We start from the raw sequence: 25,538 nt of genomic DNA on the forward strand, positions 1-25,538 counted from the left end.
CTTTTTTTTTTTTTTAATTATAGAGATGGGGTTTCACTAAGTTGCTCAGACTAGTCTCGAACTGGGCTCAAGTATCCTCTTGTCACGGCCAGCCCACGTATTTCTTTTCTGTGTTAAATAACGGAAAAACAGGAATTGACTTAATTTTGATGAAACAGTAATTATTAGTAACTACTATGTCCAGCAGCAAGTACTGTATACTCATACTTTGGCAAATTAAGCATGTTTTAGTTTACCGTTACTGCATATAATTTGTCTTAAATTCATATGTGTATTCTGCCAATAAAATAGCTGTTATAGTAGAATTATGTTGTCTTATTGTCTGTATTTCTTAACATTTGTGTTGTTACTATTTAAATATATGTTATAGTCCTTTGTTTTTAAGATTAAGTAAAGGAGACGTTGAAGGTTTATAAAACTTGTCAAAGGCAAAGTCAGTAGTAAATATAGGTCTCTTCTTTACGTATTTGGCAATAGAGACTCCAAATATAAATAACGAGAGGTTGAGGTGAGAGGATTACCTGAGCCCAGGGAGGTTGAATCTGCGGTGAGCCTTGATTATACCACTACCCTCCAGCCCAGGAGACAGAGTTGAGATTCTGTCTCAAAAAAAAAAAAAAAAAAAAAAAAAAAAGCAGCTATTGAAATAAGGCAGATATGATATATTAGTATTCTGTTGTTGTTGTTTGGTTGGGTTTTTCTTTTTTTTGAGATAGCATCTTGTCTGCCAGGCTGGAGTGTAGTGGTGTGGTGTGATCAAGGATCACTGCAGCCTCAACCTCCCAGACCCAAGCGATCCGCCTGCTTCAGCCTCCTGAGTAGCTGGGACTCTAGGTGCCTGCCACTATGCCTGGCTCATTTTTTTGTTAATAGAGACAGGGTCTCCCTGTGTTGCCCAAGCTGAACTGGACTCAAGTGATCCTCCCACCTTAACCTGTTGGGATTACAGGGATGAGCCACTGCACCCAGCTTGCACTTCATATTTAGATAACTGCATCAGTAGTTATCTCTTGCTTCCAGCTACCATGCCAGATTCTCTCACTTAACTTTCTGGCCCATTCTTACCTTTCTTAAACCTTTATATCATAATGCACAGTGCTTATCCTAGATCCTCATTTCCCTGAGTAAGCTTTTTTCCTCCTATGTCTGACTTGCTGGTGATACCATGTCTTTAGTATTATTATTTTAAATTCTAACTGCTTGCTTTTATTTGCTTTCCTCTCTTGGTTACTAAATATGCTACTTCTTATTTCTCCTCCAGCTCCAGTTCATCTGTCAGATGTGATATTCCTAAAACATAGTTTCTGTCAAAATTACAGAATTTTTTCAGAGCTGGATCAGGCCTAAACTAGATTCTTTTTTTTTTTTTTCTTTAAAGAGTCTTGCTCTGTCACCCAGACTGGAGTACAGTGTTGCAATCTGGGCTCACTGCAATCTCCACCTCCTTAAGTATATTTGATGAAATATGTATATATAGAGAGAGGTACCTTCAGTATATTTGATGAAAAATATTTACATGCGGGCTAGGCACAGTGGCTCACGCCTGTAATCCCAGCACTTTAGGAGGCCGAGGCGGGTGGATCACGAAGTCAAGAGATCGAGACCATCCTGGTCAACATGGTGAAACCCCGTCTCTACTAAAAATACAAAAAATTAGCTGGGCATGGTGGCATGTGTCTGTAATCCCAGCTACTCAGGAGGCTGAGGCAGGAGAATTGCCTGAACCCAGGAGGCAGAGGTTGCGGTGAGCGAGATTGCGCCATTGCACTCTAGCCTGGGTAACGAGCGAAACTCCATCTCAAAAAAAAAAAAAAAAATTTACATGCATATCTGTATTTAAACTGTTAAAATATGGAGGTGGATATGCCAGATTCAAACCTATTCTCACCCATTTCATATATTTTTTTAAAATGTCCATTTCATTTTTTTTCATTCTCTGAAAAGCATAGCACCATTTCATTTTTTGATTTCATTTTTAAAATATTTTTAGCTAAGGAAAAAAGACATCCAGAAGTAAACCTGGAATTTGTTTTTTGTTGTTTTTGTTAGGTTTTCTTTTTTTTTTTTTGAGACGGAGTTTCGCTCTCGTTTCCCAGGCTGGAGTGCAACGGCGCAATCTCGGCTCACCGCAGCCTCCGCCTCCTGGGTTCAGGCAATTCTCCTGCCTCAGCATCCTGAGTAGCTGGGATTTCAGGCACGCGCCACCATGCCCAGTTAGTTTTTTGTATTTTTAGTAGAGACAGGGTTTCACCAAGTTAACCAGGCTGGTCTCAAACTCCTGACCTCAGAGGTTCCACTGTCTTGGCCCCCCAAAGTGCTGGGATTACAGGCATGAGCCACTGCACCCGGCCCTAAATTCACAAGTTTTAAAGAATTGACAAAAATCGAAGAATTGATAAAATTGATATTTTTAAAACTTGATAGAATTGGAAAAGCGATAATGATATTAAACTTTAAAACAAAATTTCTTTTGGCCGGGCACGGTGGCTCACGCCTGTAATCTCAGCACTTTGGGAGGCCGAGGCAGGTGGATCACCTGAAGTCAGGAGTTCAAGACCAGCCTGACCAACATGGTGAAACCCTGTCTCTACTAAAAATAAAAAATTAGCTGGATATGGTGGCATGTGCCTGTAATCCCAGCTACTTGGGAAGCTGAGGCAGGAGAACTGCTTGAACCCAGGAGGCAGAGGTTGCAGTGAGCTGAATGAGATCTCACCATGGCACTCTAGCCTGGGTAATGAGTGAAACACTGTCTCAAAAAAAAAGAATTTTTTTTTGGTAGAGACGGGGGTCTCACTATATTGCCCAGGCTGATCTTGAATGCCTGAGCTCAAGCAGTTGTCTTGAGTCGGCCTCCTAGGGTGCTGGAATTACAGGCATGAGCCACTGCACCTGGCCTCTAAACTTTTTTTTAGTGACTTAGTATTTCAGGGTCTGTTGTAAGCCTAAGAATAATTGATTTGTCTTAAGAGAATTCCCCACATCTCCTGAAATACCACAGGGGAAAAGAAAAAAAAAAAAGAGAATTCCCCACATCATTATGTTGTATTTCTCTCCAAATAGCTTCACACTGATTTTTTTTCCCTATTTATTAGTTTTTCAGCTCATTTATAGCTGTTTTTTTCTTTTTAGAGACAGGGTCTTGCTTTGTTGTACAGGCTAGAGTGCAGTGGCATGATCAGAGCTCACTGTAACTTCAAACTCCTGAACTCAAGCAATCCTCACTTGCCTCAGCCTGCTTATTAGTAGCTGGTAAGCTGGTACTATAGGCATGCAGCAACATGCTGGGCTTATTTATTCTTTATTTTATGTAGAGATAGGGGTCTTGCTTTGTTGTGTAGGCTGGTCAAGCACTTGTGGCTTCAAGCCATCCTCCTGCCCTCATCTCCCAGAGAGTTGGGATAATAGGTACGAGGCACCACAGCTGGCTGAGACTGCTTTTTTAGTATATTATATATTGATATGTGGAAATTTCAAAGGATAAAACATTGCTTGGCCACTGTTTAAATAATTTTGCAAAAGATAGAAAAAGACATTTCTTGGGTCAGTTTGAAATTTTTAATTTTAAAGTCTTTATTTTTTTTTTTATTTATTTTTTTTGAGACGGAGTTTTGCTCTTGTTACCCAGGCTGGAGTGCAATGGCGCAATCTCAGCTCACCGCAACCTCCGCCTCCTGGGTTCAGGCAATTCTCCTGCCTCAACCTCCTGAGTAGCTGGGATTACAGGCACGCGCCACCATGCCCAGCTAATTTTTATATTTTTAGTAAAGACGGGGTTTCACCATGTTGACCAGGATGGTCTCGATCTCTTGACCTCATGATCCACCCGCCTCGGCCTCCCAAAGTGCTGGGATTACAGGTGTGAGCCCCCACGCCCGGCCGGCTTTTTTGTCTTTTTTTTTAAAGATGAGGTTTCACCATGATGGCCAGGCTGGTCTTGAACTCCTGACCTCAGGCGATCCACCCACCTTGTCCTCCCAAAGTGCTAGGATTATAGGCATGAGCCACCACGCCCAGCCTCCAGGATGGTCTTGATCCCCTGACCTCATCATCCGCCCGCCTTGGCCTCCCAAAGTGCTGGGATTACAGGCATGAGCCACTTTGACTGACCTACAATTTTTTTTTTTTTTTTTTTTTTTAATGAATGACAGGTTCTTATGTTGCCCAGACTGGGCTCAAAAGCATAGCTTTGCCTCCTCAAGTGCCAGGACAACTGGCCTGAGCCACTGTGGCTCCAGATAGTAGTTTTTAAAAAGAATATATTTTTATCCTTAAAGGCGGTTTAAGAAAACTTAGCCCTTATTTTTTTTGAGACAAGGTCTCACTCTGTCACAAAGGCTGGAGTGCAGTGGTGCAATCACGACTCACTGTAACCTTGATGTGCTGGGCTCAGATGATCCACTCACCTTAGCCTTCTGGGTAGCTGGGACTACAGGCGTGCACCACCATGCCCTACTAATTTTTTTATATTTTTTGTAGAGACAGGGTTTTGTGTTGTTGCCCAGGCTGTTCTCAAATTCCTGGGCTCAAGCAGTCTGCCCACCCTGGCCTCCGAAAGTGCTGGGATTACAGGTGTGAGCCACTGTGTCCAGCCTAAATTTTACTTAGCAGATAGCCTGTGATCATTTAGATCTCATTTCATTTGGTTATTTGTGACACAAATACATAGTGATAAGTATCTATTGGGATTGTGGCATAGGACCTTTGACAATCTTGTTGAATGAGGTAAAACTAAAGGAACAGGCTGAGTGCGGTGGCTCATGCCTGCTAGGAGGCCGAGGCAGGCGGATCTCCTGAGGTTGGGAGACCAGCCTGACCAACACGGGGAAATGCTCTGTCTCTACTAAAAATACAAAATTAGGCAGGGCGCGGTGGCTCACGCTTGTTATCTCAGCACTTTGGGAGGCCAAGACGGGCAGATCACAATGTCAGGAGTTCGAGACCAGCCTGACCAACATGGTGAAATCCCGTCTCTACTAAAAATACAAAAAAAATTAGTGGTTGTGATAATCCCAGCTATTCAGGAGGCACCTGTAATCCCAGCTATTTAGGAGGCTGAGGCAGGAGAATTGCTTGAGTCTGGGAGGCAGAGGTTGTGGTGAGCTGAGATTGTGTTATTGCACTCCAGCCTGGGCAACGAGAATGAAACTCTGTCTCAAAAATAAATTATAAATAAATAAACTGCTTCAATATTCATATAATTGGAAAAGCTCTTCAAATGACAAGCGTTTGGTATTTATGTGTGTGGGAGAGATTAAATCAGAGATTAATACCTTTGTACTTTGCAAATTGCTTATAGAATATTGATTCTAATAATTCACATTGAGTGCAAAATGAACATATACAAATATTCAAGGATAGCTTCTCAGATGACCACAAAGGGGAGCATTGAAAAATATTTAATGAAACATACTTTATTAAAATTCAAGTATCAAATATAAGTAGTTTAGAAAAGAACTATTACATATTTATAAAAGATATAATCACATGCACAGTAATTTCACAAAATCTGAATACCTAGTGGTGTAAAGCACCTACTCTACTGCAATGTAAATTACCTTCCTATCAATTTCTACTGGCAGTCAAACTCTTCATTACCTGTTATGCTGTCTTGTTTCTCTTTTTTTTTGGTAGAGTCTTGCTCTGTCATCCAGACTGGAGTGCAGTGGCACAGTCTCAGTTCGCTGTAACCTCTGCCTTCTGGGTTCAAGCAAGTCTCCTGCTTCAGCCTCCATGAAGCTGGGATTACAGGCATGGGCCACCATACCTGACTTATTTTTTTATTTTGAATAGAGATGGGATTTCGCCATGTTGACTAGGCTGGTCTCGGACTCCTGGCCTCAAGCAATTCACCCACCTTGGCCTCCTGAAGTGCTGGGATTTTAGGCGTGAGCCACAGTACCTAGCTGCAACTGTCTTGTTTCTGACTCATCAAATGAACTGTCAGGTGTAGAAAAGAGATGTGTGGGTATTGGATGTTATCTCACCTACACTGGTACTGGACAGTTGTATGCTGCCAGAATATAGAACCACCAGAAAAATTAGAAAAAATAGACATTCTGAGATTTTGGCTCTGAGCACTTATGCTGTGGCAACTGTCATAGTTACTTCCCAGGGTTGTGAGAATTGGTACCACCAGTGTGAAACAGCAAATCTAAAGCCATGGTTCAGGTGGATGAAGGAGATGGTATGATACTTATACTTGAATCACTGATTTTAACATGTCAAATGCAGAACATGCCAATCTTAATTTATTAACATGCCAATTTAGATTATTAGATTTTAAAATACTAATAATTTTTCGTAGGGTCTTGTTCCTATTTACATGATAATTTTTCTTCTATTACCAGAACAGTTTTTTGTTGTTTTTTTTTTTTCCTTTGGAGACAGAATCTTGCTCTGTTGCCCAGGCTGGAGTGCAGTGGCATGATCTCAGCTCACTGCAACCTCTGACTCCCGAGTTGAGGTGATTCTCCTGCCTCAGCCTCCTGAGTAACTGAGACTACCATGCTCGGCTAACTTGTATTTTTAGTAGAGACAGTATTTCACCGCGTTTGCCAGGCTGGTCTCGACCTCCTGACCCCAGGTGATCTGCCCGCCTCAGCCTACCAAAGTGCTGGGATAACAGATGTGAACCACTGTGCCTGGCCGGAACAGTTGTTCTTAACCTTTCTTGGGTCTATATATAATCCTTTTGAAAATCGGATGACAGCTATGGATTTATCTTCCATTTTGCATACAGTTTCAGGAAATTATCATGACCCACCTTTTAGAACCTATGCCCTATTCAGGCATGATAATGTGTGACTATAGTCCCAGTTGCTAGGGAGGCTGAGGTGAGAGGATTGCTTGAGGCCCAGGAGTTCAAGGCTTTAGTGAGCTAAGATTGCACCACCACATTCTAGTCTGGGTAATAGTGTGATTACATCTCTGAAAAACATAGTAATAGTAGAACCTGTGCCCTACATTTTGATACACTATTTTTTTCTGTATTCTCATTGCAGTTAACCTCATTTTGAATTAATATTGGTGTTAATGTATTCCCCACATCTTTCTATTTAAATTCATTTTGTTGGTCCTTGTTTTATCCTTTCTCCCTAGCTATGACATCTGACTTATCTTAAAAATAGTTAAAAGAGAAAATAGGCCAGGCACAGTGGCTCATACCTGTAATCTCAGCATTTTGGGAGGCCAAGTTGGATGGATTACTTGAGCCCAGGAATTCGAGACCAGCCTGGGCAACATAGTGGGACCCTGTCTCTACAGAAAGTATCAAAAATTAGCTAGGCATGATAGAATATGCCTGTAGTCCCAGCTACTCAGGAGTGTGAGGGAGATCACCTGAACTTGGGAGGTCGAGGCTGCAGTGAGCCAAAATTCTGCCAGTGCACTTGAGCCTGCCTAACAGAGACCCTGTCTCAAAAAAAGAAAAAGAAAAAAGAAAAAGTGAAATTTGGTTTTGTAATGATTAGCACTGTGTATTTAGGACATTCATAAAGTTTTTTTTTTTTTTTTCACTGTAGATTTCTCTCTTTAATTTAAAAAAATCTGGTTTTGGCCTGAAATCTCAGCACTTTGGGAGGCACAGGCAGAAGGATCACTTGAGACCAGGACACTTGAGACCAGCCTGGGCAACATAGCAAGATCCCATCTTTATTATAATTAAAAAAATTTTTTTTGAAACCAAGTCTCACTCTCACCAAGCTGGAGTGCAGTGGCACGATCTTAGCTCGCTACAATCTCTACCTCCCGGGTTCAAGTAGTTATCCTGTCTCAGCCTCCTGAGTAGCTGGGACGACAGGCTCACACCATCACGCCAGGCTAATTTTTGAATTTTTGGTAGAGACAAGGTTTCACCACGTTAGCCATGCTGGTCTAACTCCTGATCTCAGGTGATCCATCCCCCTTGGCCTCCCAAAGGGCTTGGATTACAGAAGTGAGTCACTAAGCCGGACTTTTTAAAAAAACATTCTAAAAAATTATTGTTGGCCAGGTGCAGTGGCTCACGCTTGTTTTCCAAGCACTTTGGGAGGCCGAGGAGAGTGGATCATGAGGTAGATTGAGACCATCCTGGCCAACATGGTGAAACCCCGTCTCTACTAAAAATAACAAAAGTTAGGCCGGGTGCGGTGGCTCAAGCCTGTAATCCCAGCACTTTGGGAGGCCGAGGCAGGTGGATCACGAGGTCAAGAGATCGAGACCATCCTGGTCAACATGGTGAAACCCTGTCTCTACTAAAAATACAAAAAATTAGCTGGGCACGGTGGCGCGTGCCTGTAATCCCAGCTACTCAGGAGGCTGAGGCAGGAGAATTGCCTGAACCCAGGAGGCGGAGGTTGCGGTGAGCCGAGATCGTGCCATTGCACTCCAGCCTGGTTAACAAGAGCGAAACTCCATCTCAAAAAACAAAAAAACAAAAATTAGCCAGGTGAGGTGGCAGGTGCCTGTAATCCCAGCTACTCAGGAGGCAGAGGTTATAGTAAGCCGAGATCGTGCCACCGCACTCCAGCCTAGCAACAGAGCAAGAATCTGTCTCAATTAAAAATATATATATTGTTGTTACAGAGGGTAATTTTGAATTTTTAAAAATTCTAAACATACCAGGTGTGGTGGCTCATGCCTTTAATCCCAGCACTTTAGGGGGCTGAGGTGGGCAGATCACGAGGTCAAGAGATTGAGACCATCCTGGCCAACATGGTGAAACCCCGTCTCTACTAAAAATATAAAAAATAGCTGGACGTGGTGGCTCACACCTGTATTTCCAGTCACTTGGGAGGCTGAGGTAGGAGAGTTGCTTGAACCCGGGAGGCAGAGGTCACAGTGAGCCAAGATTGCACTGCTGCACTCCAGCCTGGTGACAGAATGAGACTTTGTCTCAAAAAAAGAAAAAATTCTAAACATGATTCTTGGAATTTTGTTTCTTACTTTGCTGTTTTTTGTTTTATTTTAAATTAGTCTTTTAAAATAGCTACTTGACGATAAGCCTCAAACTTTGAATGAATTTTTGTGATGTTCAAAAGTAGGGTACCTTCCTTTGGTCAGTTCATTAATGCTCTTTTTTCTGTTTTTATAAAGCACAAATTATTCTTTCTATAGAGTTAATAACTAATCGTTATAAAGCGACATTTTTTCAGATTGTTCTCAGATACAAGCAAGATAGTTTGGGGAAGGGAGTGTTCTATGAGCAAATACTGGTTTTTATGGCCTTTCGGTTTTTCCCCCCTAGATACCATTGAGAAAGTTGGGCTGATGCTTGTAATCCTAACACTTTGGTGGCCCAAGTAAGGAGGATCACTTGAACGTAGGACTTCAAGACCAGCCTGGGCAACATTAATGAGAACCCCACCCCATTTCTTTCTTTCTTTTCTTTTCTTTTTCTTTTTCTTTCTTTCTTTTTTTTTGAGACAGAGTCTCACTGTGTCACCCAGGCTAGAGCACAGTGGTACAGTCGTGGCTCACTGCAATCTCTGCCTTCTGGGTTCAAGTGATTCTTGTTGATCAGCCTCCCCAGTTGCTGAGAGTGCAGGTATGCGCCACTATGACTGGCTAATTTTTGTTTTTTTTTTTTGAGACAGAGTTTTGCTCTTGTTGCCAAGGTTGGAGTGCAATGGCGCGATCTCGACTCACTGCAACCTCTGCCTCCCAGGTTCAAGCACTTCTTCTGCCTCAGCCTTTTGAGTAGTTGGCAGTACAGGCATTTGCCACCATGCCTGGCCTTTTTTTTTTTTTTGTATTTTTAGTAGAGACAGGCTTTCTCCATGTTGGTCAAGCTGATCTCAAACTCTTGACCTCAGGTGATCTGCCCACCTCGGCCTCCCAAAGTGCTGGGATTACAGGCGTGAGCCACTATGCCTGGCATTAATTGTTGTATTTTTAATAGGAATGGGGTTTCCCCATGTTGGCCAGGCTGAATGAGACCCCATTTATATAAAAAAAATTTTCAGGCCTGGCACGGTGGCTCATGTCTGCAGTCCCAGCACTTTGGGAGGCTGAGGCAGGCAGATCACCAGGTCAGGAGATTGAGACCAGCCTGGCCAACATGGTGAAATCCCATCTTTACTAAGAATATAAAAAAACTAGCCAGATGTAGTGGTGTGCACCTGTAGTTTGAGCTACTAAGGAGACTGAGGCAGGTTCGCTTGAACCTGGGAGGCAGAGGTTGCAGTGAGCCGAGATAGCGCCACTGTACTCCAGTCTGGGGGACAACAGAGAAACTCCATGTCAAAAAAAAAAGAAAAGAAAATTGTATGGCCATCTTTTTGAGATTGATAAGGCTTAGTGTCATATACTGTAGATTCTTTGCCGTCCTACAGTAAAATGTGTGCTTAATTCAGTTTCTTGAACTTAGCCTTAGATCACATTTTTTTCAAAATTTATTGCCCTGGTGGTCATTTTTCTAGGAAATGCAGTTTTGGGAAGTGCAGCGCTAGAGCATAGTTTTTACTTAAATTTTCTGAATTTAATAGAATTGGGTAAAAGGATCAAGTAAAACCTTTATCATGTTGTCGTTAGTGTGTAGCTATCTCTAAGCATACATTAAACATTTAAGTACCAAAGTCTATCATTTTGAGCCCCTCTCCCCAATTATTTGGCAAATTACTATTTGAAGTCACTACATGGTGAAATATTTTTAAATTTCTCAGTACTGTAGTGTACACTAACTAAAACCTTTTTGTGGCTGGTTGTGGTGGCTCATGCCTGTAATTCCAGTACTTTGGGAGGCTGAAGCAGGTGGATTGCATGAGCCTAGGAGTTCAAGACCAGCCTGGGAAACATAAGGAGACTGCTTCTCTACAAAAAATGTAAAAATTAGCAGGATGTGGTGGCTAGTGCCTGTAGTCCCACGTACTTGGAAGGCTGAGGTGGGAGGATCACTTGAACCTGGGGAGGTTGGGGCTTTCATAAACTGTCATGGCACCACTGCACTTTAGCCTTAGTGAGAGAGTGAGATTCTGTCTAAAAACACAAATTTTTTTGTGCTTTTTTTTTTTTTTTTTTTTTTTTTAATATATTCAGAGTTCACTCTGTTCCTCAGGCTGGAGTGTCTGGGCTCAAGTGATCCTCTCATCTTAGCATCCTGATTAGAGTGATCCTCCTATCTCAGACCCCTGAGTATAGGTGCCTGCCACTGTGTGTGGCTCATCTTTTTTTTTTTTTTTTAAATCTTTGTAGAGATGAGATCTCACTTTGTTGCCCAGGTTAGTCTCAAACTCCTAGGTCCAAGAGATGCTCCCACTTCAGCCTCCCAATGGGTTGGGATTACAGGCGTGAGCCACCTCGTCCAGACTATATTTTTTTTATTTAAAGACTAGTGAAGTATTGTAGTGAGAAGGGGAAAAGAATAGAACAAGGAGTTCAATCAGTAACTGAACAACCAGTTTAGATAACTGATTACCTTGGACCAGGCTTAAGTGTTGTTTTTGTCTGTTTTCTCTTTTTTTTGAGATGGAATCTCAATCTTTTACCCAGGCTGGAGTGCAGTGGCAATCTCGGCTCACTAGAACGTACACTGGCTCCCAGGTTTAAGTGATTCTCTTGCCTCAGCCTCCTGAGTAGCTGGGACTACAGGCATGTGCCACCACGCCCAGCTACTTTTTGTATTTTTTTTTTTTTTTAAGACGGAGTTTCACTCTTGTTACCCAGGGTGGAGTGCAATGGCGCGATCTCGGCTCACCGCAACCTCCGCCTCCTGGGTTCAGGCAATTCTTCTGCCTCAGCCTCCTGAGTAGCTGGTATTACAGGCACGCACCACCATGCCCAGCTAATTTTTTGTATTTTTAGTAGAGACGGGGTTTCACCATGTTGACGAGGATGGTCTCGATCTCTTGACCTCGTGATCCACCCTCCTCAGCCTCCCAAAGTGCTGGGATTACAGGCGTGAGCCACCGCTCCCGGCCCTACTTTTTGTATTTTTAGTAGAGACAGGGTTTCACTACGTTGGCCAGGCAGGTCTTAAATTCCTGACCTCAGGTGATCTGCCTCGGCTTCCCAGAGTGCTAGGATTATAGGCATGAGCCACCACACCTGGCCAGTTTTACTCTTTTTTAAAATTAGAAATCTTTTACATGTTAAAATCTTATGTATTTATGATATATATACACAATTACTTAATATCAAAGTTTCATAGAGATATATATAATGTCTTGATATATATATGTGTCATGAAACGGCTAAATCAAGCTATTTAACATGTGCCATACTTCACATACTTATCTTTGTGGTGAGAAGACTTAAAGTCTGCTCTCAGTGTTTTTTTGTTTTGTTTTGTTTTGTTTTGTTTTTGAGATGGCATTTCACTCTTGTTGCCCAAGCTGGAGTGCAATGGCATGATCTCGGCTCACCACAACCTCCGCCTCCTGTATTCAAGTGATTCTCCTGCCTCAGCCTCCCAAGTAGCTGGGATTATAGGCACACGCCACCATGGCTGGCTAATTTTTTGTATTTTTAGTAGAAACGGGGTTTCACCGTGTTAGCCAGGCTGGTCTAGAACCCCTGACCTCTGGTGACCTGCCCGCCTCAACCTCCCAAAGTGCTGGGATTACAGGAGTGAGCCACCGTGCCTAGCCTCAACGTTTAAATATGTAACATACTGTTATTAACTAGTCAACGTGATGTACAGTGGGTATCTTGAACATTCCTCCTAACTGAAACCTTTGACCAATGCCTGCCCAATCCTGCCCTGGGCCCCAAAACCTCTCATAGCCATCATTTTACTCTCTTTCTCTTAGTTTAGTTTCTTACACTCCACATTATGAGATCATGCAATACTATTTCTGTGCCCGGCTTATTTCACTTAACGTAATGTTTTTCAAGGTTCATACACGTTGCAGATTCCAGGATATCCTTCTCTTAAGGCTGAATAGTATTCTTTTGTGTATATATACCACATTTTCTTTATCCAGTTATTCACTGATGGATTCTTAGGTTGATTCCATATCTTGACTATTGTGAGTAGTGCTTCAGTTAACAGGGGGGTGTAGATAACTATCTCTTCTATGGACTGATTTAATATTTTTTATATTTTTCATAATCTTGATTTTTATTTTTTCCTTTTTTATTTCATTTTAGCTGCACTGGGTGTTCAACAGCCATCACTCCTTGGAGCATCTCCTACCATTTATACACAGCAAACTGCATTGGCAGCAGCAGGCCTTACCACACAGACTCCAGCAAACTATCAGTTAACACAAACTGCCGCATTGCAGCAACAAGCTGCAGCTGCAGCAGCTGCATTACAACAGGTAACTAACTCTTTAGTAGGTTTTATTATTTGATATAGAAAACTTTATGAAATCTGAGTAGCTAGCATTGTTACCTTCATTTTATACGTAGTAAAGAATTATGTGTTTTTATTATGCTTATTTTTCTGGTGATGAATATTATATCTGCCCCACACATAAAGGGAAGAATAGTTGGGCCAGGCACAGTGGCTCATGCCTGTAATGCCAGCATTTTAGGAGGCTGAGGTGGGAGGATCGTCTGAGCCCAGGAATTTGAGACCAGCCTGGGCAACATGGTGAGACAACGTCTATGGAAAATAAGAGAATTAGAGCATGGTGAAGCACGTGTGTGGTCCCACCTGCTTGGGAGATTGAGGTGGGAGAATTGCTTGAGCATTGGGAGGTTGAGGCTACAGTGAGCTGAGATTGCACCACTACATTCTAGCCTGGGAGACAGAGCAAAAACCTGTGTCCAAAAAAAAGAAGAGTAGTTGAATAGTCAAAAAATTTAAGTCCTTAAATTGGGCAGTTCTTATACCTTAATTATGTGAATAAAATTTACTTCTTTTTGGATCCTGGAGTATAAGTAATCACAGTTTTATTTACTTGAGATGAAGTTTCACTGTTCCAGAAAATTTATTTTTATTCTTTTTGTTTGTTTGTTTTTTCTTTGAATCAATGCCATGCCAGAACAGAGTGTTTATTTTTAGTGTAATTGTATGTATTTCTATGTATATCACATTTTGAGAATGAGTAAATTCAGTGTCTGTATTTTTCTTTGAAAATTATATTTTTTTAATGTTTCAGCAGTATTCACAACCTCAGCAGGCCTTGTATAGTGTGCAACAACAGGTTAGTTTATATTTTCCATGTTAAAAACTGATTTTAAAATAGCCATTTGCTCCAAAGTTCAATTGATAGACATTTTTATTTCTATCGCCTTAATGTGTAATACAAATTTTTTGGGAGGGGCTGGAGTAAATTAGGTAGGAAAAAAGGATGAGGGAGATGGGAGGGCGGTCCTAACAACCAAAATCCTCAGCCAGTCTTTGTCACATGTTTCTAAGAAAGTATGTGGAAGCTGGGTGTGGTGACTCACATCTGTAATCCCAACACTTTGGGAGGCTGAGACGGGCTGATCACGAGGTCAGGAGTTTGAGACCAGCCTGGCTAATATGGTGAAACCCCATCTCTCCTAAAAACACAAAAATTAGCCAGGCGTGGTGACACATGCCTGTAATCCCAGCCACACAGGAGGCTAAGGCAGGAGAATCGCTTGAACCTGGGAGGCAGAGGTTGCAGTGAGCCAAGGTCGCATCATTGTACTACATGCAGCCTGGGCAACAAGAGTGAAACTCTATCTCAGAAGAAAAAGAAAGTATGCAGAAAATAATCTGGAAAGAACCACCCTTTGACCTGTTGTGCTCCTGTCTGGAACATTTGGGCCAGCTCTGCTGAACTAGACCACATGTGAAAATGAAAGCTCCTTTTCCTTCTTGAAGCCCAAACGCTATATAAGCTTTCAGACTTTATTTCTTTTTTTTTTTCTTCAAATTTTTGTCACATTAACTAACACCTGCTACAGCCTTTATTTCTTTAAAGGAGTAGGACCCCAAGCCCCCTTTTTATTAATCTAATTGTTTATGGAAATCAAATATACAAAATATTAAAATAGAACTGTTCAAAATGGGAGAAGGCCGGCCAGGCACAATGGTTCACGCCTGTAATCCGAGCACTTTGGAAAGCTAAGGCAGGCAGATCACTTGAGGATCAGGAGTTTGATACCAGCCTGGCCAACATGGTAAAACCCCACCTCTACTTAAAATACAAAAATTAGCTGGGCGTGGTGGCACACACCTGTCAAAAATTAAATGAGGCCGGGCGTGGTGGCTCAAGCCTGTAATCCCAGCACTTTGGGACGCTGAGGAGGGTGGATCATGAGGTCAAGAGATCGAGACCATCCTGGTCAACATGGCGAAACCCCATCTCTATTAAAAATACAGAAAATTAGCTGGGCATAGTGGCGCATGCCTGTAATCCCAGCTACTAAGGAGGCTGAGGCAGGAGAATTGCCTGAACCCAGGAGGCGGAGGTTGCAGTGAGCCGAGATCGCGCCATTGCACTCCAGCCTGGGTAACGAGCGAAACTCCGTCTCAAAAAAAAAAAAAAAAAAATTAAATGAACACAATGTGGGAGAAAGCCTCCTTTTATAGTTCACACACCTATTCCTTAGGCATATTTGAACGATATGGAAACTCCTGATTTAGACTAAAAGCAAGTTTCGTTGACCCCTTTTTCCTTAGATACATTCATAGGAATTATCAAGGAAAGAGAGTTTGCCCTGATGAATTGTAGATATGCTTTAGCCCAAGCACCCATTCTAGGCATGTCCAGGGCTAGGGTGTAGTCTTCAGCCCTTTTCAGCACCATTAGGAAGTTTTAAGAACATTAGCAGCCAGGAGAATACAAGAGAAAGATATCAAAAAGTTAATTTAAAGACCATATGGAGTTTGGGCAAGGTGGCTCATGCCTGTAATCCTAACACTTTGGGAGACCAAAGCGGGCGGATCATCTGAGGTCAAGAGTTTGAAACCAGTCTGGCCAACATGGGAAAACCCCATCTCTACTAGAAATACAAAAATTAGCCAGGTATGGTGGCAGATGCCTGTAATTCAGCTAGTCGGGAGGCTGAGGCACGAGAATCGCTTGAACCCAGTAGGCAGAGGTTACAGTGAGTCAAGATTGTGCCATTGCACTCCAGCCTGGACAACAGAGCAAGACTCTATCTCAAGAAGAAACAAAAAAGACCATATGGAAGAATATGAGGCTTCTCTCACTCTTTTTTTCTTTTTTTTTAAACTTTTATTTTAGCTTCCGGGGTACATGTAAGGATTTGTTACATAGGTAAACTCATGTCATGGTGGTTTGTTGTACAGATTATTTCATCACTCAGGAATTAAGCCCAGTACCCGATAGTTATTTTTTCTGCTCTTCCCTCCTTCTATCCTCCACCCTCAAGCAGACCTCAGTGTCTGTTGTTTCTTTTGTGTTCATAAATACTCATCATTTAGCTCCCTTGTGAGAACATGTGGTATTTGGTTTTCTGTTCCTCCGTTAGTTAGCTGAGGATAATGGCCTCCATCCATGTCTTTGCAGAGGACCTGGTCTCATTCTTTTTTATGACTGCAGAGGTTTCTCAGTTCATAACTTCTTTGTCCCTAGATCTACGGCCCAGTTTAATCCTTGGCTTAAACCCCTTGAGGCTTCAGAAGCATTGCATTTTCCGGGAAGACTGCAGTATTCCACTAGTAATTGCTTTAAACTTCTTAACTGATAAAAGATGGGTCTCAAATTGTTTTCAGAATACCTTCCAACTTCTATTTTTTTTTTTTCCGAGATGGAGTCTCACTCTGTCCCCCAGGCTGGAGTGCAGTGCTGCGATCTCGGCTCACTGCAACCTCTGCCTCCCAGGTTCAAGCGATTCTCCTGCCTCAGCCTCCCGAGTAGCTGAGATTACAGGCGTGTGCCACCACACCAGGCTAATTTTAAAAATATGAGTTAGGTGCTAATCGACTGTAGTTCTTTAATAAAAAGAGGTTGATTTCTCAATTGAAGTGTACTTTATTTTTAAGACAAGAGATTCAAGACTAAAAAGGTACAAAAGGTTATACAGAGACCAGGTTTCATAGTGTTGGTCAGGCTGATCTCGAACTCCTGACCTCAGGTGATTCACCCACCTCGGCCCCCTAGAGTGCTGGGATTACAGGTGTGAGCCACCGCCCCTGGCCCTTTCCAACTTATTTTATTGTTCTTATGAAATACACTATTAAAGCTCTTAATAAGTGAGGTTGAACCTTGTAAAAATTGTAATACTCAGTTATTCTGCCTTTAAAAAAATGGCACTACTCAACTGTTCTTGACTTAGAGAAAAATAGTATTTTGACATGATTTAATCTCAAATACATGGTGACTCCAAGTAAAGTGAGTGTTTTGAATTACAACCTCATACAGATTATTTTAACTTGGCCTAAGTCAAGTTTATATTTCAGAATTTAAAAATTTCTCCTTTCATATTAATTCTTTTTACTTTCTGGTAATAGTACACTTTGCTATTATCAGAAAAACCATATGTCAAAGTATTTGGTCCTTCATGGTCTTAAGAGTACTCATAACACATTACTAGTGTCTTAAGATATTAAAGAAATTTCATGAGAAAATAATTTTGTGGTCAAAGTTTAAGGAATGCTGAGTTCCTTTACTAAGGCAAATTGTCCCATCAACAGTGCTTCTCATATTAGGGAATATATCTATGAATTGGATTGATGGCCAGTGATATTTTTTGATACAAGTAGCATACTGATGATACTGAGTTATTTCTGTAGCATGGTAATCTTCCCTTTTAGAGATATGTGGGGTTTTACTGTGGGTGCTATTCCTAGGAAATAATAACAACAAAAAAATCAGTTTCTGTATTTTTATTAAAAGTAGTTAAGTGCCTATCATTGAATGAGTTACTTATATATGAGGTCCGCAGTTGTTAGAAATAGTTGTAGAAAACTTTATACTCTTAGTGATCTCTGTCACTTTTCACATTTTTCTTAAAAATAAAATAAATAACTGGGCTGGGTGCAGTGGCTCATGTCTGCAATCCTGCCACTTCGGGAGGCTGAGGCAAAAGGATTGCTCGAGCTCAGGAGTTCAAGACTAGCCTGGGCAACATAGCAGAACTTTGCTTCAGTTTAAAAAATAAGTAAGTAGAATAACTTCTACAGGGATTATTTCTTTTGTAAAGTATCTATGAAACAGCAATTCTAATTGATCCTTTTCTGTGTGTGTGTATTTTTCTATTTCCAGTTACAGCAACCCCAGCAAACCCTTTTAACACAGGTTAGTTGGTATTACTTTATTTGTTTTGGATATCTGAATGAACAGTAACTAAAGCTTTATTCCTATTCTACTTTTTCTTTCAGTGTTTAGTTACTTGTTAGATTCACATACTGGTTTGGGAATATAATGCTAAATAAAGGTCGAAGTGTGCTATTTTATCTTTGATGGTTTCTCATTGTAGGTTCAGCTATGATATAGTATGAATAAATATGAGATTTTATTTTAAACTTAATACTGATATTTTGTTAATGCTGATTTTTGTAGCCGTTTTTCTTTTGGAAAATTTCTGCATATTACTTCTTTTTTAGCTCCACCTTAGCAGGGAAAGTTATTGTGTGACATCTGCTTAATTTTTTAGCAACGTTGAACAGTTTTGAACTTTTGATATGTATTGCTACCTTAGGCTTTACAGACTATAGTATCTTTCACATATTCTCTTAGCTTATGAATTACGCAAAAACAGCCTATAGGCTATCTTTGCCATCGGGTCATAGTTTGCGGATCCCTTGTTAATACTTAGAGTGAAATACTATGCAGCGGTTAAAACAAAACTGTATATGTACTGATATGGAATGATATTCCAGATAATCTGAGATAGAAGTAAAGGTACAGTCCAGTATGTATTATGTGCTTCCATTTATCTGTATGCATATTTGAATCAAGTATTTCCAGGATGCTTTATAGTAATAACTAGAACAGTGATTGCTTCATGTTTAGGGAACTGCATGGCTGAGGAGCAGGGATAGGAGAGAAGCTTTTCACTGTATATCCTTTTTGTTTGTTTGTTTTTCTGAGATGAAGTCTTGGTCTGTCATCCAGGCTGGAATGTAATGGCACAATCTTGGCTCACTGCAGTCTCCACCTCCTGGATTCAAGCAGTTCTGCCTCAGCCTCCCAAGTAGCTGGGACTACAGGTGCCTGCCATCATGCCCAGCTAATTTTTGTGTTTTTGGTAGAGACAGGGTTTCATCATATTGGTCAGGCTGGTCTTGAACTCCTGACCTCAGGTGATCCGCCTGCCTCAGCCTCCCAAAGTGCTGGGATTACAGACATGAGCCACTGTGCCCGGCCCACTGTATAACCTTTTGTACCTTTTTAGTCTTGAATCTCTTGTCTTAAAAATAAAGTACACTGGCCGGGCATGGTGGCTCATGCCTGTAATCCCAGCACTTTGGGAGGCTGAGGCGGGTGGATCACGAGGTCAAGAGATCGAGACCATCCTGGTCAACATGGTGAAACCCCGTCTCTACTAATACAAAAAATTAGCTGGGCATGGTGGCGCATGCCTGTAATCCCAGCTACTCAGGAGGCTGAGGCAGGAGAATTGCCTGAACCCAGGAGGCTGAGGTTGCGGTGAGCTGAGATTGCGCCATTGCACTCCAGCCTGGGTAACAAGAGCGAAACTCCGTCTCAAAAAATAAATAAATAAAAAAATAAAGTACACTTCAATTGAGAAATCAATCTGTTTTTATTAAAGAACTACAGTCGATTAGCACCTAACTCATATTTTCAATCATCAACAAAGTAGAGTTTCCAATTAAGTAGAAAAACTGTAGAATTTCTTTTGTTTAAATGCTGTTTCCCTACGTGTACTCATACACATTACTAGTGTCTTAAGATATTAAAGAAATTTCAAGAGAAAATAATTTTGTGGTCAAAGTTTAAGGAATGCTGAGTTCCTTTACTAAGGACTTTCCTGAGTCTTTATTATGCTAGTATGGATTTTGAATTAGTAAGAATACTTATCTAAGGGAGCTTGATGAAACAGGTTAAAAATAATTTATAGTTTAGTTTTAGACTTGACTCTCGCTTTCAAGATGTACATGTATATTTTCTAACATAATATAAAATTTTGAACATTCTGGGTTAATTTCAGTTTTTATAGGATTTCAAATCATTACCTTAATTTGATGTTGATTTTGCTTTATAGCCAGCTGTTGCACTGCCTACAAGCCTTAGCCTGTCTACTCCTCAGCCTACAGCACAAATAACTGTATCGTATCCAACACCAAGGTCCAGTCAGCAGCAAACCCAGCCTCAAAAGCAGCGTGTTTTCACAGGGGTGGTTACAAAACTACATGACACATTTGGCTTTGTGGATGAAGATGTATTCTTTCAGCTTAGGTAAACTTAATTAGATCTTGTCACTTGGAACATATTTATTTTATAACAAATACATGGCTTCTTGTGTTTATCATAAAACACCTGTTTAGTTGTGGCAAAGATTATAATTTAGCTATAATTTTCTTTTCTTTTCTTTTTTGAGACAGTCTTGCTATTTAACCCAGGCTGGACACAGTCGCGCAATCTTGGTCGGCTCACTGCAGCCTCTGCCTCCTGGGTTCAAGCAATTTTCTTACCTCAGCCTTCGGAATAGCTGGGATAACTGGCGTGCACCACCACACTCAGCTAACTTTTGTGTCTTTAGTAGAGAACAGGGGATTTCACCATGTTGGCCAGGCTGCTCTCAAACTCCTGACCTCAAGTGATCTACCTGCCTTGGCCTCCCAAAGTGCTGGAATTACAGACTTGAGCCACTGCGCCCATCCAGTTTAGCTATAAGTTTCTATTTTATTTTTTCCTGAAGAAACTCAAGTGTGAAATTTTGTCTTCTTTGTTTCTTTCTTTTTTTTTTTTTAAACAGAGTCTCATTCTGTCACCCAGGCTGGAGTGCAGTGGTGCGATCTCAGCTCGCTGTAACCTCTGTCCCTTGGGTTTAAGCAATTCTCCTGCTTAGCCTCCCAAGTAGCTGAAACAACAGACCTGTGCCACCATGTCCAGCTAATTTTTGTATTTTTTAGTAAAATGGGGATTCACCATGTTGGCCAGGCCAGTCTCAAACTCCTGACCTCAGGTGATTTGTATGCCTCGGTCCCCCAAAGTGCTAGGATTATAGGCATGAGCCATCACACCTGGCCAGTTTAGCTATAATTCTGTATTTTTTCCTGAAGAAACTCAAGTGTGGAATTTTTTATTTTAATCATCCTGCTCGTATTATATTGTACTTTAGGCCTTTTGTGGTGGAGATTGTGATAAAAGATACCTCGATTATTGAACAAACTACTTACTGAGAATTCTTCATAAATGTTTTATAAGAGTTAAGTGGCAGTTCTAACAGTATTCCTGGGTAGACATAACTGTGTGTGGGGTGTTGAAATCTAATTCTGAAACAGAATCTTTCATTCGACATGTCTAATGACATAATACAGATTTTAAAATTGTTTTTTAGCCAGGCGTGGTGACTTGTCCTTGTAATCTCAGTTTCTCGGGAGGCCAAAGTAGGTAGTTGACTTGAGGCTAGGAGGTCCAGACCAGCCTGGGCAACATAATGGTGAGACACCATCTCTAAAAACAAAAATATTAACATTGAAAAAGTTAATAGGATCAAATGATTGAACTGACATTAAAAATATTTATTTCTTAAAAAAATTCTTTTTCGACATTTAAATTAGTACTTTCATAGCTTTGTAGTGTTTGGAGGAAATACTGTACTATGTTTTTCTGTAAAGGGGTTTCCTGTTTTTTGTCTTTTCTGCATTTGTTTCATCATTTGAAAGCCCAAAGCAAATCTTAGTATTGGGTTATAAAAGTAAATAGTGGAGAGACAGGTAATACTAGGGAAATACAGGGTGGTAAATTATTAATTTCACTTTAAACTTGTGTTTATATTATAAGGGTGAAATACCCGTTTTGAAACGAGTCTAGGGAGTATATCTACTTACCTACTTTTTTTTTGTTTTTGAGACAGGGTCTTGCTTTATCACCCAGGCTGGAGTGCAGTGGTGCAATCATAGTGAACTGCAGTGTTGAATTCCTGGGCCCAAGTAATCTCCCACCTCAGCCTCCCATGTTTCTGGGCCATCAGGCGTGTACCACCACTTCTGGCTATTTTATTTTATTTTTTGAGGTGGGGTCTCGGTCTTTCACCCAGGTTGGGGTCCAGAGGTGCAGTCATAGCTCACTGCAACCTCAAATTCCTGTGTTCAAGGAATCCTGCTGCTTCAGCTTCTCAAGTAATTGGGACTGTAGGCACATGCCACCACACCCAGCTATTTTTTTTCTTCAGATTTAGACCTAAAAGCTAATTTTTAAATTTTTTTGTAGAAACGTGTTTTCACAATGTTGCCCAGGCTGGTCTTAAACTCCTGACCTCAAGGCAATCCTTTTGGTTTTTAAAGTTTTTCTTTTATTATTATTATTATTATTATTATTATTATTATTATTATTATTATTTTTTTGAGACGGAGTTTCGCTCTTGTTACCCAGGCTAGAGTGCAATGGCGCGATCTCGGCTCACCGCAACCTCCGCCTCCTGGGTTCAGGCAATTCTCCTGCCTCAGCCTCCCGAGTATCTGGGATTACAGGCACGCGCCACCATGCCCAGCTAATTTTTTGTAATTTTAGTGGAGACGGGGTTTCACCATGTTGACCAGGATGGTCTCGATCTCTTAACCTTGTGATCCACCCGCCTTGGCCTCCCAAAGTGCTGGGATTACAGGCGTGAGCCACCGTGCCCGGCCTCTTTTTTTATTATTATGTTTTTGAGACGGAGTCTCATTCTATCACCCAGGCTGGAGTTGCAGTGGTACGATTTTGGCTCACTGTGACCTCCACCTTTCAGGTACAAGTAATTCGCACCGTGCTAATTTTTGTATTTTTAGTAGAGATGGGCCTTTACCATGTTAGCCAGGCTGGTGTCAAACTCCTCAAGTGATCTGCCCATCTTGGCCTCCCAAAGTTCTGGGATTACAGGCGTGAGCCACTGCACCCATACCCCAGCTACTTTTTAAAAATAGTTATTTTATTTATTTTTGTTTGAGATCGCGTCCTGTCTGTCATCCAGCCTAGCGTGTAGTGGCATGATCTCAGCTTACTGCAGCCTCCACCTCCCAGGTTCAAGTCATTCTCCTGCCTCAGCCTCCTAAATAGCTGGGATTACAGGTGTCTGCTACCATGCCTGGCTAATTTTTGTATTTTTACTAGAAATGGGGTTTCACCACGTTGGTCAGGCTGGTCTTGAACTCCTCACCTCAAGTGATTCGCTCACCTTGGCCTCCCAAAGTGCTAGGATTACAGGCATGAACCACCGCACCCGGCCCCATCTACATTTTAAAGAGCTTTTCAGGCTTCCATTTCTGATATAGTTTACTGTTATTTATTTATTATTTTTGAGATACGGTTTACTTTAAAATACTAAATATGTAAATCATTTTGGGGAGAAATCTCTTTTCATTGTATTTATATTTGACTTCTTTTTTTTTTCTTTTTTTACAGTGCTGTCAAAGGGAAAACCCCCCAAGTAGGTGACAGAGTATTGGTTGAAGCTACTTATAATCCTAATATGCCTTTTAAGTGGAACGCACAGAGAATTCAAACACTACCAAATCAGGTACGTAAAATATTGAGTTAGGTATTATAGAAACTTGGCAAATGAGTCTTCTAATTCACAAAGATATTTCTTTCTTATTCTTCAATTTTTTAATTTAAGAATCAGTCACAAACCCAGCCATTATTGAAGACTCCTCCTGCTGTGCTTCAGCCAATTGCACCACAGTCAACATTTGGTGTTCAGACTCAGCCCCAGCCCCAGTCACTGCTGCAGGCACAGATTTCAGCAGCTTCTATTACACCACTATTGCAGACTCAACCACAGCCCTTATTACAGCAGCCTCAGCAGAAAGGTATCTTTGCTTTTGTTTCAGACTAATATATAGCTTTTTAGTTGTTAATAACATAAATATGCTTTTAATTACAAAAAGGCAGGGATTTCAAGAAAACTTGAAGCTTTTTAAAAATCCTCAATAGGACACTTCTACTTCCATAGCTGTATGAAACTTTTTTTATTGCTCTTAGTGATAAGAAATTCAAAGATATGCTCTTGTGGAGTTAAAACAAATATCCAAACTATTAAATTACTTATTGAATCATACCACATCAAATGAATTGGCTGAGTTTTAAATTTTTCTTTGAAAATTGATTGATTGAACTCGAGACATGTTCTTGTTTGTTTTTTTGAGACAGTGTCTCACTGTGTTGCCCAGGCTGCAGTGCAAGGACCTGATCTTGGCTCACTGCAACGTCAGCCTCCCAGGTTCAAGCAATTCTCCTGTCTCAGCCTCCTGAGTAGCTGAGATTACAGGCATCTGCCACCACGCCCAGCTAATTTATGTATTTTCAGTAGAGACGGGGTTTTACCATGTTGGCCAGTCTGGTCCCAAACTCCTGACTTCAAGTGATCTGCTCTCTTTGGCCTCCCAAAGTGCTAGGATTATAGGTGTGAGCCATTGCACCCAGTCCAGACACGTTCTTATGAAAACAGTGTTTAAGATGGTAGGTAGGGCTGAGCGCAGTTGGCTTATGCTGTAATCCCAGCACTTTAGGAGACCAAGGCGGGCGGATCACCTGAGGTCTGGAGTTTGAGACCATCCTGGCCAACATGGTGAAACCCCATCTCTACCAAAAAGACAAATATTAGCTGGGTGTGGTGGCGGGCACCTGTAATCCCAGCTACTCGAGAGGCTGAGGCAGGAAAATTGCTTGAACCCAGGAGTTGGAGGTTGCAGCAAGCCCAGATTGCACCATTGCCCTCTACCCTGGGCATTAAGAGCGAAACTCCGTCTCAAAAAAAAGAGAAAAAGATGATAGGTAGCCTTTGCTTATAGAAACCTACTTAATTGGCATTTTAAAAATGTCGTATTGTGACATGTTTTGTTATTTTTTTCTTTTTTTTTTTGAGACGGAACCCAGGCAGGAGTGCAGTGGCACAATCTTGGCTCACTGCAACCTGTGCCTCTTGGGGTCAATCAATTCCCTTGACTCAGCCCACTGAGTATGGGACTACAAGTGGGTGCCACCACAGTCTGCTAATTTTTGTATTTTTATTAGAGACGAGGTTTCACCATCTTGGCCAGGGTGGTCTTGAACTCCTGACCTCGTGATCCACCCTCCTCGGCCTCCGAGAGTGCTACAATTACAGGCATGAGCCACTGTGCCTGGCCCTTTTGTTGTTTCTTTTGAGACAGGGCTTCTCTCTGTTGCCAGGGCTAGAGTGCAGTGGTGTAATCTTGACTCACTGCAACCTCCGCCTCCCCGGCTCAAGTGATCCTACTGCCTCAGTTCCACTGAGTAGCTGGGACTGCAGGTTCACACCACTCTGCCAGCCTAAATTTTATATCTTTTGTATAGACAGGGTTTCACCATGATACCCAGGCTGCATTTTCTTTTTTTCTTTTTTTTTTTTCAGACAGTTTCTCAGGCATAGATGCAGTGGTGTGATCTCAGCTCACTGTAGCCTCAACCTCTTGGGCTTAAGCAATCCTCCCGCCCCAGCCCTCCTCTAATTTTTGTATCTTTTTGTAGAGACCGGGTTTTGCCATGTTGCCCAAGCTGGTCTTGAACTCCTGGAGTTAAGTATTCAGCCTGCCTTGGCCT

At 41.4% G+C, this 25,538-nt stretch overlaps 1 protein-coding gene across 6 annotated transcripts in view; it reads left to right on the plus strand.

Moving 5' to 3' along the window:
- Positions 1 to 25,538, plus strand: part of CCAR1 (cell division cycle and apoptosis regulator 1) — a 74,452-nt gene that overhangs the window by 5,524 nt on the left and 43,390 nt on the right. For 4 of the 6 annotated variants that reach the window (XM_021672811.2, XM_021672815.2, XM_012451424.3 and 1 more), the window contains exons 3-8: positions 13,069 to 13,241; positions 14,028 to 14,072; positions 18,075 to 18,107; positions 20,038 to 20,231; positions 23,382 to 23,496; positions 23,596 to 23,788. In XM_021672811.2, the coding sequence (XP_021528486.1) occupies positions 13,069 to 13,241; positions 14,028 to 14,072; positions 18,075 to 18,107; positions 20,038 to 20,231; positions 23,382 to 23,496; positions 23,596 to 23,788 (753 nt within the window). The remainder of the gene's footprint in view (positions 1 to 13,068; positions 13,242 to 14,027; positions 14,073 to 18,074; positions 18,108 to 20,037; positions 20,232 to 23,381; positions 23,497 to 23,595; positions 23,789 to 25,538) is intronic. The other 2 variants (XM_021672813.2, XM_021672814.2) reach the window with 2 other exon arrangements.

The sequence above is a fragment of the Aotus nancymaae genome, unplaced genomic scaffold (assembly GCF_030222135.1).
Source record: "Aotus nancymaae isolate 86718 unplaced genomic scaffold, 86718_ANA_hifiasm-v0.15.2.pri h1tg000010l, whole genome shotgun sequence".
In the NCBI taxonomy this organism is placed as follows: domain Eukaryota; kingdom Metazoa; phylum Chordata; class Mammalia; order Primates; family Aotidae; genus Aotus; species Aotus nancymaae.